We start from the raw sequence: 12085 nt of genomic DNA on the forward strand, positions 1-12085 counted from the left end.
TTATTTGATATTAGTACTTAAACATATTAAATAATTAACCCAAACTTTCAATGAGTTTAACTCATGGTCCAATGACCGTACCTTATTTGGGCTTCCAATTTCGCATCTCAAACTGCCCATAATTCAGACCCTTTTGACATTTGGGGCTTTGAATACATGATTCACATCCAGGTTTTTTAAAAAGATTAAATCACTTTTTTGAGCTCTAAATTTAGTAATTATTATTACATTAGAATTTATTTATTTTTATTCAATTCCTTTTGTCAAAGTTAATCCATGATTTAACAATTACTCCCACATTGAGACTTGAACTTCTTTTTTCAAAATTAATCCCTAATATTTTTCTTGAAAGCCCTAAAGTTTAAGTCTCACTGTGGAATAATTGTCAAGTTCACGGGCTAACTCAGATAAAAAAAGTTCGAGCCCCAGTGTTCAAATAGCTGCTTAGTTCAGACCACAAGGTGAGAACAATTATCAAGTGCAAGAAGTAACTTGAACCAGAAAAAAGTTGAAGCCATAACGTGGGAATTGTTAGTGATTTAACCCTTCTTAGAATCACAATAACGAACTAAAAATTAAAATATATCTGAACCTAAACTTAAACTATTTAGGCATGTTTTAAACTTGATAAGATTCCTCAAAGTCCCAACGTCTCGGGTTCTTAAAGCTTCCTTTAGGTAAGTCTCATGGGCCAAGTTTGACTCTCAAACAAAGAAAAAAAAAAGAATGAAGCAAGGCATGGGCTAGTAGGCTCTGCGGACGGATATTTTGAAGACTAAACCGGTAAATACAATGTGCGTTAACCACAACAATTAGCATATTTTGTAATTATCTTTATAGTATTATATTACAATACATGTAGAATATGTCGGGGCCTAATAAATATTCATATATGGTCCCTAAGACTAAAAAGATCCATTTTGGACCAACATTATCTCTCTGCCTATAATATTCATCTTTAAATTTCAAAACTTTTTTAATTTGACCGTCAAAGTATCAACATTGCATCGATTGAGCCCTTTCGTTAGCTTGAGTATTAAAACACATGTATCAAATTTAGCCCTTAACGTTTATATCTTTTCTAAATTTAACTTTTTATTATTTTTTGAGCTAAGTTCAACCTTCAACTTTTTTTTAAAAAAGTCAAAGTTGACCATCGACCTTTTAAAGAGAGTCAAATTATTACTTTTTTAACAAAAATATTGACTAAAATATTAAAATTTTAATGAAAATACAGACTAAACAAGTTTATATTTTGAAATTTATGACATTTAAAATATAAACCATAATTTGGGGACATTCGATACAATTAACCTATTTTTATTGGTTAAAGTATGTTGTTAGTCTTTATAAAAGTTCAAAATTAAATCCTTTTTTATTTAAAATTCTTAGTATGGTCATTAAAATTGTAAGTATTTTCTGTCAATATTTGTCAACTTGAAACTTGATTAGACAGTCCTCATATGATGTATCATATGATTAACAGAAAATAAACATGATAAGTTGATAAATTTTGATAGAAACTGCCAACAACAACAATGATTAGACTTGGATTTTTAAATTGAAAAAGTAGAAGGATGGAATAACTTTTGTAGTACAAGGACTAAATCTGAAATTCTGTAAAGGTACAAGGATTGACAGCGTATTTTAACCTTTTAAAATTTACTACTTCGAGTCTTTCTTTGCCTGCAATCCCAAGGTAATTTACCAATAAAACCCTTTTTTTTCAAAATTTACCGAAATGTGCCAACTATTTAATTATTTACCGGAATGGTCCATTTTCCGCGAAATCGCGTCCAAGTCAGCGCGATGTCAGGGTACGCGAAAGGAAATCACGTCCACGTCAGTGCAACTTGCTGACGTGGATGGAAATCGCGCCCTAGAGGACACGATTTGCTGACGTGGCATGAACAGTTTATGTTTTTTAGCTTGAAAAACTTTAAAAGGCCATAACTTTTGGCTCGGTTGTCCGATTGAGACGATTTTTTTTATTTCAAATAACTTTTCGAGATCTACGTGCTGACAAACTGCTTAGAGATGAATAGGGACTAATTTGTAAAGTATAATTTGTTAGTTACAAGTATAGGGACTAAAGTATAATTATTTCAAAATTAGCATGAAATTTTTGTATTTAAGAATATTTGAATGTTATGGAAGGATGAAATTGAATTTTAATTGAAAAATGAAGCTTAGATTTGAAAATATGACTATTTAGGTTCTAGGGACTAAATTGAATAAAATGGAAAATTTTAGGGAACTTCTCAAAAGTGGAATGAGCTGACTTATACCTATAACAGGATGATATAAGACAATTCTGTAAAAAAAGATCCGGTGTTTACTTCAAATAAATAAGGAAAATAATGATTTGAATGTTTCAAAATTCAATTTTAAACCGAAAAAATCAAAATTTAGGGGCAAAAAAAGATCTTTTTTGACGAAAACTACGGCAAACCGCCTTTGGCTGTTTGTCAGCACGTAGATCTCGAAAATTTATTTGAAATAAAAAAAATCGTCTCAATCGGACAACCGAGCGAAAAGTTATGGCCTTTCAAAGTTTTCCAAGCTTAAAAACATAAACTGTTCATCCACGTCAGCAAATCGCGTCCTCGTAGGCGCGATTTGTGTCCACGTAAGCAAATCACGCTGACGTGGACGCGATGTCCTGACACGTACCTTAACATCGCGCTGACGTGGACGCGATTTCGCGAAAAATGGCCCATTCCGGTAAATAATCAAAAAATCGGCCCATTTCGGTAAATTTTGAAAAAAATGGCTTTTATTGGTAAATTACCCGCAATCCCAAAATATTTCGTTTATCTCTCTTCCTTCCTATTCAAACCCCAAAAAGATTTGCGTGGACATGAAAATGAAAGTTGTAAAAGTTGGGCTAAATTTTACTATTAGTCCTTGTATTATGCATAAGTTATGGATTTAGTCCCTATATTTTAATTTGATTATTTTTAGTCCTAATACTTTTTGAAATTTGAATTTTCAGTCCTAATTAAGTGGTAGCCGTTAAATTCATTAAGTTGTGTTATACGATTTCCAAAATCTAATGTGACAAACATAATATTATATGTATAATACTATGTTAGCTTGCTATTTTAGATAATACTAATAAAAAAGGCCGCTTAATTGATTTGTGACTGTCATCTAAGTTAGGATTGAAATTTCAAAATTAAAAAGAGTATAGGGACTAAAATGATCAAATTGAAAACATGTAAATTAATGATTTACGATAATACAAAACAAAATTGCAGAATTTAACCTAATGAATTCAATTGCTACCATTTGGGTAAGTACTTAAATGATAACATTCAAAAGTACACAATTAAAATTTACTATATTAAAAAAGTAAAATACACCCAAGGTCACTAAATTATTGGTAAGTATATGCTTTGGTCACTCAACTTCAAAAAGTTACAAAATGGTCATTGAATTATTTGAAAATTTTCATTTAAGTCGCTGAACTATCCAAAAGTTTGTATTTAAGTCACTGGACCATTAAGTTTTTTTTTTTTAAAGTTCGGCTAGCAAGGTCCAAGTGATGATTGATACAGTGGATCAATACCCATCAACGAGTAGAACATATCCTATATCCAAGTTGATTTGGTGATCAATGCCAGAGATAAAAAAAAAAGGTTGTTTGGATTTTGGTTCGCATATTCGTCATGTTTCGAGTTGTTTCATGAAAAAAAAACTGTGAGCTATAAAAGTGAAGTGGAAGAAGAGCTTTCGATTGGTGCAAGTGAATCGAACGAAAATGGCCATACAACAATGATTTTAACAGCCTAATGATTTAAATGAAAACTTTTGTATAATAGTTAAGTGATTATTTTGTAATTTTTGAAGTTAAGTGACCAAAACGTAAATTAACTAATAGTTTTAGTGACAATAGGTGTAGTTTACCCAAATTAAAAATATAAATATTAAACCTACAACTTATGCATAATACAAGGACTAATAACGGAATTTAACCTAAAAGTTGTTGCAACTCTTAAGTCTTAATCAACATCGGTTGAGTTTAATGGCAATATTTTTGTTCTTATTCACAGATTCGATCCAACTTGATTTTCAATTCAACAAGAGACCAAACGTGTTCAACAATCAAAGAAAAAAAGTGGGGAGTGATTCAAGTAGGATCATTCAAGAAAACTGTGGTAGTTAGGGAAGATAATGATAAAGAAAGGCATGTTATGAGTACTATTGAGAACTGAGTGGGGGGCTGCTCCATGCCCAAAGAAAGGGATAATTATGGCCGTGACCAAACAAGTGGTGTAAACTATGGAAAGTTGCCTTCATTTCTGTTAAATTCCATAATTAGGAAAATCAAATCATAGCCTAGATTTTCTTTACCCATTATTGCACTCACGGTGTTTTCATATATCTCTTGATAACCTTTTGAAACTAAGCTTTACCCAGAGTTGAAAAGACAATAGAGAAACAAAAAAATATGATAATGAAGCTTGTTTTATTATGGGTTTTGGGTTTATGGAGTGTTTCTGGGATTGATTTGAGCCGATCTGAGAGTTTCCTTTCGTATTTAGATGAAGAAGTTACAGTGTCTCCTGGTAGTACCACCACTCTTATAGTTCCTCTCACTCTCATTCAAGGAGCTGCTTCTAAAGGAGCTGGTAATTCCCTGAAAAAAGAAACATATCAGATTCTTGATTCCTGTTGGGTTTTTTTTTTTTTGATGTATTTTGTGTCACAGTTTGTTTGGATGGAACTCTTCCTGGTTATCATCTTCATCGTGGGTTCGGGTCAGGTGCAAACAGTTGGGTTATCCATTTAGAGGTTTGGGTTTTGAAAAGAAGATTTGATTGGTATTGGTTCGCTATTAACTATTTGTCATTTGATGATCTCTTTGTGTGTGTTTTTAGGGAGGTGGATGGTGTAATACCATTCGAAGTTGTGTATTCCGCAAAACTACAAGGCGTGGTTCATCGAAATTTATGGAGAAGTCCATAAATTTCACTGGAATTTTGAGCAACAAAGCTGAAGAAAATCCTGGTTGGTAATAATTATATATATATGCAGTAGCATTTCTTCATAAAAAGCTTAATGGGGTCTTTTGAATCTTTTAGATTTCTACAATTGGAATAGAGTTAGGGTACGTTACTGTGATGGGGCATCTTTTGCTGGTGAGGGCCAAAATGAGGTTAGCAAACAGCACTGTTTTACTATATTAATGGCTAAGTTCGATTTATAGTGAATTGTTTAATTTGATTATTGAAAACCCAATTCTAAATATGTAAATGGTGATTGATTTTTACTGTCAAACATTGGTGACACATTCATGGTATTCAATGATTTTACTTTTCAGGCTAACAAGCTTTATTTTAGAGGACAAAGGATCTGGTTAGCTGCCATGGAAGAATTAATGGCCAAAGGAATGCAAAATGCTAATCAGGTTTTGCATCTCTAGTGAGTTATTTTCGGTTTTCAGTTTTGGATGTCTAGTATGGTTTATATATGTATATATTTGTTGTTGTTTCAGGCACTTCTTTCTGGATGTTCAGCTGGGGGTCTAGCTTCTATTCTTCATTGCGATGAATTTAAGAATTTGTTTCTGGAAACTACCAAAGTGAAATGTCTAAGTGATGCTGGACTGTTCCTTGACGCGTAATGAACTAGCTACATTAGTTTCTCTTCGATTACTGAAATGTAGTCTTAAAATCATTGTTTTCGTTACTTATGCAGAACAGATGTTGCTGGTGGCCATACCTTAAGGGATATGTATGAAGGTGTGGTTACTTTGCAGGTACTACTTTTGCACCTCTTGTAGGGTATCGTTGTTCAAAACTCGAGTAATGAGTCGAACGTAAGGTTTCGTGCAGTAGAATCTTTTATGAGTAATCAACTATCGTTCTCATGAAATCTATTTTCATTGCTATGGTATTTTAGGGTGTACAAAAGAATCTGCCAAGTACTTGTACCAGCCAAAAGGATCCAACTTCGGTAAAACATTTCTGCTTTCTTGATCGGCATTCATGTAGTAGATTACATTTAGAAAGTAAATCAAACTAATTAAGAAATCTCCTAACTCTATATTTCATTTGCAGTGTTTCTTCCCTCAAAACTTGGTTTCAAATGTCAAGACCCCTATGTTTCTTCTCAATGCAGCCTATGATGCTTGGCAGGTAATCACTCTTTTTGCTACTTTCTATTTCTTCTTTTCGCATTTTCATTTCTTTTGTTTTTACCTGATGAGAGTTCTTAGTGCTAAACTTTTTGTGTTAGGTCCTATTCGCTTTGTTTTATCTATGACAGCGAGTTTTGAACTGAAACAATGCTATACTATATATAAACTCAAGAGATTTGTCTCAAGACTTAGATGATCTCTTGAACGCTGAATAACTTTGCTTAAATCTCTGGTTTCTATTTTTTCAGGTTGACCAGAGTTTAATTCCATCACTGGCTGATCCGCATGGCTTGTGGCGTGCGTGCAAAACGGATCGTTCTCATTGCAACTCATCGCAGATTCAGTTTTTTCAAGGTCATTTTCGAGTTTTGTTTCCATTTATGTTATGTTTCAAGTTTTGCCTTCAACCTCTCTTTTTCTCTTCTTTCTAACATCAAAACAGACTTTAGGAACCAAATGCTCGATGCCGTAAAAATATTCTCTGAGTCCAATCAAAATGGTTTATTCATAAATTCTTGTTTCGCTCACTGCCAGTCAGAGAGAAAAGATACTTGGTACGAGAATGATTCTCCTCGTATTGGAAACAAGGTACATCCCATCTATATTCGAGCATAGAATCATTAATGCGGTGGGTTGAACATAAAACTCCATAGCACTACTTAATATCAAACTTTATGGTGATTATTGAAAACCCAATTCTAAATATGTAAATGGTGATTGATTTTTACTGTCAAACATTGGTGACACATTCATGGTATTCAATGATTTTACTTTTCAGGCTAACAAGCTTTATTTTAGAGGACAAAGGATCTGGTTAGCTGCCATGGAAGAATTAATGGCCAAAGGAATGCAAAATGCTAATCAGGTTTTGCATCTCTAGTGAGTTATTTTCGGTTTTCAGTTTTGGATGTCTAGTATGGTTTATATATGTATATATTTGTTGTTGTTTCAGGCACTTCTTTCTGGATGTTCAGCTGGGGGTCTAGCTTCTATTCTTCATTGCGATGAATTTAAGAATTTGTTTCTGGAAACTACCAAAGTGAAATGTCTAAGTGATGCTGGACTGTTCCTTGACGCGTAATGAACTAGCTACATTAGTTTCTCTTCGATTACTGAAATGTAGTCTTAAAATCATTGTTTTCGTTACTTATGCAGAACAGATGTTGCTGGTGGCCATACCTTAAGGGATATGTATGAAGGTGTGGTTACTTTGCAGGTACTACTTTTGCACCTCTTGTAGGGTATCGTTGTTCAAAACTCGAGTAATGAGTCGAGCGTAAGGTTTAGTGCAGTAGAATCTTTTATGAGTAATCAACTATCGTTCTCATGAAATCTATTTTCATTGCTATGGTATTTTAGGGTGTACAAAAGAATCTGCCAAGTACTTGTACCAGCCAAAAGGATCCAACTTCGGTAAAACATTTCTGCTTTCTTGATCGGCATTCATGTAGTAGATTACATTTAGAAAGTAAATCAAACTAATTAAGAAATCTCCTAACTCTATATTTCATTTGCAGTGTTTCTTCCCTCAAAACTTGGTTTCAAATGTCAAGACCCCTATGTTTCTTCTCAATGCAGCCTATGATGCTTGGCAGGTAATCACTCTTTTTGCTACTTTCTATTTCTTCTTTTCGCATTTTCATTTCTTTTGTTTTTACCTGATGAGAGTTCTTAGTGCTAAACTTTTTGTGTTAGGTCCTATTCCGCTTTGTTTTATCTATGACAGCGAGTTTTTGAACTGAAACAATGCTATACTATATATAAACTCGAAGAGATTTGTCTCAAGACTTAGATGATCTCTTGAACGCTGAATAACTTTGCTTAAATCTCTGGTTTCTATTTTTTCAGGTTGACCAGAGTTTAATTCCATCACTGGCTGATCCGCATGGCTTGTGGCGTGCGTGCAAAACGGATCGTTCTCATTGCAACTCATCGCAGATTCAGTTTTTTCAAGGTCATTTTCGAGTTTTGTTTCCATTTATGTTATGTTTCAAGTTTTGCCTTCAACCTCTCTTTTTCTCTTCTTTCTAACATCAAAACAGACTTTAGGAACCAAATGCTCGATGCCGTAAAAATATTCTCTGAGTCCAATCAAAATGGTTTATTCATAAATTCTTGTTTCGCTCACTGCCAGTCAGAGAGAAAAGATACTTGGTACGAGAATGATTCTCCTCGTATTGGAAACAAGGTACATCCCATCTATATTCGAGCATAGAATCATTAATGCGGTGGGTTGAACATAAAACTCCATAGCACTACTTAATATCAAACTTTATGATCAAAATACTTGCTAAGGCTCTGTGCATGCGAGGCTCTGATTTTATATCACTTTACTTTGATTCCGTTATCCATGCAGGGAATTGCAGTGTCGGTCGGAGATTGGTTCTTTGACCGAACAGCCGTTAAAGCTATCGACTGTCCATACTCTTGCGACAAAACTTGTCACGATGTTATCCTCAAGTGAGTGGGAAATTTTCATTGACTCATTGTTGAGGCCTCTATGGCTTCCATAATTATTCTTTTCCGTAATTGAGAATTTGTGGAAACTGTAACATTCATATGATTTGATAATAAGGAATAAATGCCTCCATAGACATTTGATATTTGAGCATTCCAATGAGCAAAAAATATATATAATGTGTTTTTTTGTGGCTCCAAATGAATCATTGGTTTTGAGTGGTAAAAGTACCATAGAGGCCTTTGTACTAGGAGTTGGATTACATTTTATTCCCTCACAAAAATGGGCAAATTTGTTCTTGTACATTAGAATAAAGAACAACTTGTTTCTATTGTTAAAAATTGATCTTTGTATGTCAGAATGAGGTACACATGGCACGTCGCATGTAAGTTTATGGTTATTTTGTCGATCACGTCAATTCTTAACTGTAGAAATAGATGAATTTTTTAACAAAGAGAATCAGCTTGTTCTTTAATCTAACATAAAATGGTTAATTTGCTCATTTTTTTAGTTAAGGGGGTAAAATGCAATAGGTTTATTAGTGTAGGGGTCTCTATGGTATTTTTATCCTTTTTGAGTTTGAACAATGGCCAATAAGTTTATAACTTTCAAGTCAACGTCCAGCTAGATATGTTGGATCTTTTGCCTTATAACATTTCAAAATCATTCATACAAAGCACTTTGTTTTGGTGGCCACTGCATTTCTCTTTAAGCTATCCTGTGGTTGCCATTGTTGATGCCTTTGAATGGCTATACTCAATCATGTTTGTGCATTGATCATATTCTTGGCATATGCCATTGAAATTATGGTTCTTTCTTAACCTAATGATGAACATATGACCCAGGCCTTGTTTTATTGCTCTTGGAATATATAAACAAATCATCATTTTGGAACATTTGTGAATTGAGGGGGCAATTTGAATTTGTTTCGTTACAACATATTCAATCAAATTTCAAATGCAAACTGCACTTTCAGGAAAGGTGACAATTTTAAACCTTGAAAAAAAACCATCTTTTATGAATTGTAAAAACAAATACAAAAATAAAAAATAATCTCAAAACATTGAAAACATAAAACAGATCAGCAAAGAATACGTGAAACTGGGAAAATTACTGCTTTCACAAAGTGCAATTTAAGCCCATCCTGTTATATTTACAAGCCCTAAACCCAATACACAAAGTAATAAAAAAATGGGTACATGCATCTCTCTAATGCCAAACCCCAAAATATAATTCAACAAATTAATTAGAGTGCTTAAGATCAAATAACAAATTTATTTTTTAATTAAAAATTTCATCCACTTCCACGTGTCACTAATTAATTATTTTGTCAATTAAATTAATTTTTAATAATATAAATGGATGAAATTAAAAAATAAAACATCAATTTAATCTTTGATTTAACCAGCAAAAATTAATTTATACCATTTTAAAGTAAAATCAACAAAATACTAGCTCGATACAAATGTTTCAGAACAAACCTGCCAAGAACCATATACCACATACATTCCACCAAAAAAGCACAAAACTTGGAACCAAAATTTGTAGTGAAGTGTCAGCTACAATGCCTGGAAGTGGATGCAAGAGCCACTGCTTGTGCCCAAACTTTCAACCGAGCCTTGACATCTCTAGGATCATCACCTGCAAAACCAAACCCATATCCCATCAAATAAACTCAACATACTAACGCTTTTTACATTAACAATAAAAAAGACAACACTAACCAGGGCTAGAGATACACCAATTAGCAATGGGGGAATTACCACCACTACTAGTATTATCAATGGCGGAACCTGATAATGAAACACGACCAGGCATCTCTAATTCCAACCCTAAGTCCCTACATGCCTTCACTTCCTCCATATCCATACACAACGATCGTTTTCCACCTTTAGGTCTCGTAATCACCACTACACCCCCTTCACTTTCACCACTAAAACTCCCACTGTAATTGCTATGGCTGTAATTGTAGTACGACCCACTTTTGTTCTTCCCTTCATGTTTACAACCCATTTCTTTATCAACCCATCTTCCCTTTATAACTCTCCTCTTCCTCAAATCCTTGCTCCGCCGCCCCCTCAGTCTCTGAGCTTCGCTTTCACTAGCGTAATCCTTGACCACCGCCGCCCTGGGTCTACTCCTCCGACGAGGCGGGGTGGCGGGAAGAGAGTAACAACTAGGTTCGCCGTCGGAATCCGATGAAAGTTCCTTAACGGTGAACTCCTCGTCAACGTCTGCATCGAAGCTTTCGATCGATAACCTTGACATATACATCCCCATATCATCGTCGTCGTCGTCGTCTTCATTAGTATACATGGAACTATTACACATAGAAAGCCTGGATAAATTATGTGGATGAAACCCAACATCAATATCATCATATTCATCATCATGGATAGATGAAACAACCGTCATGCTTTCATCTGATGCCATTTTTTTTTTACTGGAATTCTACAAACGAAGAAGAAGAAACTAAAGGAAATGAAAAGAAGGTAAAGCGTTTTTGGGTATGAACTAAAAGTGAGTATTGCTTAGACAGAGAAAGAGAGAATACATAATAAAAGCACGGATCCCACTAAGTTATGATGATTTAAAGGCTTTTCTGTGAATCAATTTGTTTGTTTTTTCATGATAAGATAATAAAAAGGGTGAAATTCAAATCCCCTCTTCTTCCGCCACACAATTTATACTTGCAAATGACTTTGAATTTTGTTGCTAAATTGTACCAAACTCATTAAATTATTTTTAAATTTATATTTTAGTCACTAAACTTTAAAATATTACAAATTAGTCACTGAATTATTCAAAAAATTTCATTTAGAGCTCGCTAGTTGTACTTTAAGAAAAACACTTAACATCCTAATGACTTGAATAAAAACTTTCAAATAGTTCAGTGATTATTTTGTAAGTTTCTAAAGTTGAGAGACTAAAATGTATGTATACTAATAGTTTAGTGACATTGAGTGCAATTTACCCTAAAATGAATATATTATGCTCACTCAATGACTTTCTTTTGATTAAAAATGATTAAGATGTACACGCGGCAACATTAGGGCAGATGACGTAGAGGGGGAGTGTCCCACACCACTGAGTTTAGAACACGTGGCTTTAGACAAGTTCCTTGGCTGCTGCTAAGTGTGTTCGATTTCGACCAGTTGCTCTGTCACACGAGTCGCGACTCACCAGCCATTACGAAGGAATCAAACAACGTTGGCCAGTTTCAAAACCAGTTTCTTTTTACATAATGAAAAATAAAATGTTCTTTATATATATTGTCCACATACTTCATTTCAAATCGGTTTTTCATCTCTCAAATTTTCTTCTTCATCCCTACAATGTACTAAGAAAATATGAACTTGAATTTGAGTGTTTCTTTTTATTAAATTCCATTAAAATTTTAAAGAGCATTTTCTAAAAAAAATATATTAAATTCATATGTATAAATATGTTTAAAATTTGATTCATGCTCCTACGAATCTTAA

At 33.8% G+C, this 12085-nt stretch overlaps 2 protein-coding genes across 13 annotated transcripts; one reads left to right on the forward strand and one right to left on the reverse strand.

The window, feature by feature from the left end:
* The first annotated feature begins 4094 nt into the window (after positions 1 to 4094).
* LOC105763995 (pectin acetylesterase 3) lies at positions 4095 to 8756 on the forward strand. Of its 12 annotated transcripts, none has more exons than XM_012582419.2 (12): positions 4095 to 4634; positions 4715 to 4797; positions 4884 to 5013; positions 5088 to 5161; positions 5327 to 5413; positions 5501 to 5625; positions 5704 to 5764; positions 5908 to 5961; positions 6066 to 6143; positions 7994 to 8099; positions 8280 to 8333; positions 8502 to 8756. In XM_012582419.2, the coding sequence occupies exons 1-11, from the start codon at positions 4454 to 4456 to the stop codon at positions 8309 to 8311; spliced, it is 1011 nt and encodes a 336-aa protein (XP_012437873.1). In that variant the 5' UTR covers positions 4095 to 4453; the 3' UTR covers positions 8312 to 8333; positions 8502 to 8756. The 12 variants fall into 12 exon arrangements, with proteins under 12 accessions (XP_012437873.1, XP_052481067.1, XP_052481066.1 ...); XM_052625107.1 differs by lacking the exon at positions 6066 to 6143 and adding an exon at positions 7663 to 7740; XM_052625106.1 differs by lacking the exons at positions 7994 to 8099; positions 8280 to 8333 and adding exons at positions 6394 to 6499; positions 6680 to 6733 and having other exon boundaries at positions 4096 to 4634.
* A 1215-nt stretch (positions 8757 to 9971) lies between these two features.
* LOC105763996 (uncharacterized) lies at positions 9972 to 11244 on the reverse strand. The gene is made up of 2 exons (XM_012582420.2): positions 10328 to 11244; positions 9972 to 10244 (listed from the first exon to the last, which is right to left on the reverse strand). The coding sequence occupies exons 1-2, from the start codon at positions 11034 to 11036 to the stop codon at positions 10159 to 10161; spliced, it is 795 nt and encodes a 264-aa protein (XP_012437874.1). The 5' UTR covers positions 11037 to 11244; the 3' UTR covers positions 9972 to 10158.
* Positions 11245 to 12085: the final 841 nt, after the last annotated feature.

The sequence above is a fragment of the Gossypium raimondii genome, chromosome 12, assembly GCF_025698545.1.
Source record: "Gossypium raimondii isolate GPD5lz chromosome 12, ASM2569854v1, whole genome shotgun sequence".
Classification (NCBI taxonomy): Eukaryota; Viridiplantae; Streptophyta; class Magnoliopsida; order Malvales; family Malvaceae; genus Gossypium; species Gossypium raimondii.

Bases quoted from the DNA above. Each gene is read 5' to 3' on its own strand.
- LOC105763995 (XM_052625098.1), top strand. From the start codon at position 4,454: ATGATAATGAAGCTTGTTTTATTATGGGTTTTGGGTTTATGGAGTGTT. The intron at 5,626-5,703 runs GTAATGAACTAG...TTACTTATGCAG, and splicing joins GCTGGACTGTTCCTTGACGC to AACAGATGTTGCTGGTGGCC. The intron at 6,144-6,393 runs GTAATCACTCTT...CTATTTTTTCAG, and splicing joins CAGCCTATGATGCTTGGCAG to GTTGACCAGAGTTTAATTCC.
- LOC105763996 (XM_012582420.2), bottom strand. From the start codon at position 11,036: ATGGCATCAGATGAAAGCATGACGGTTGTTTCATCTATCCATGATGAT. The intron at 10,245-10,327 runs GTTAGTGTTGTC...TTGGTTTTGCAG, and splicing joins TTGGTGTATCTCTAGCCCTG to GTGATGATCCTAGAGATGTC.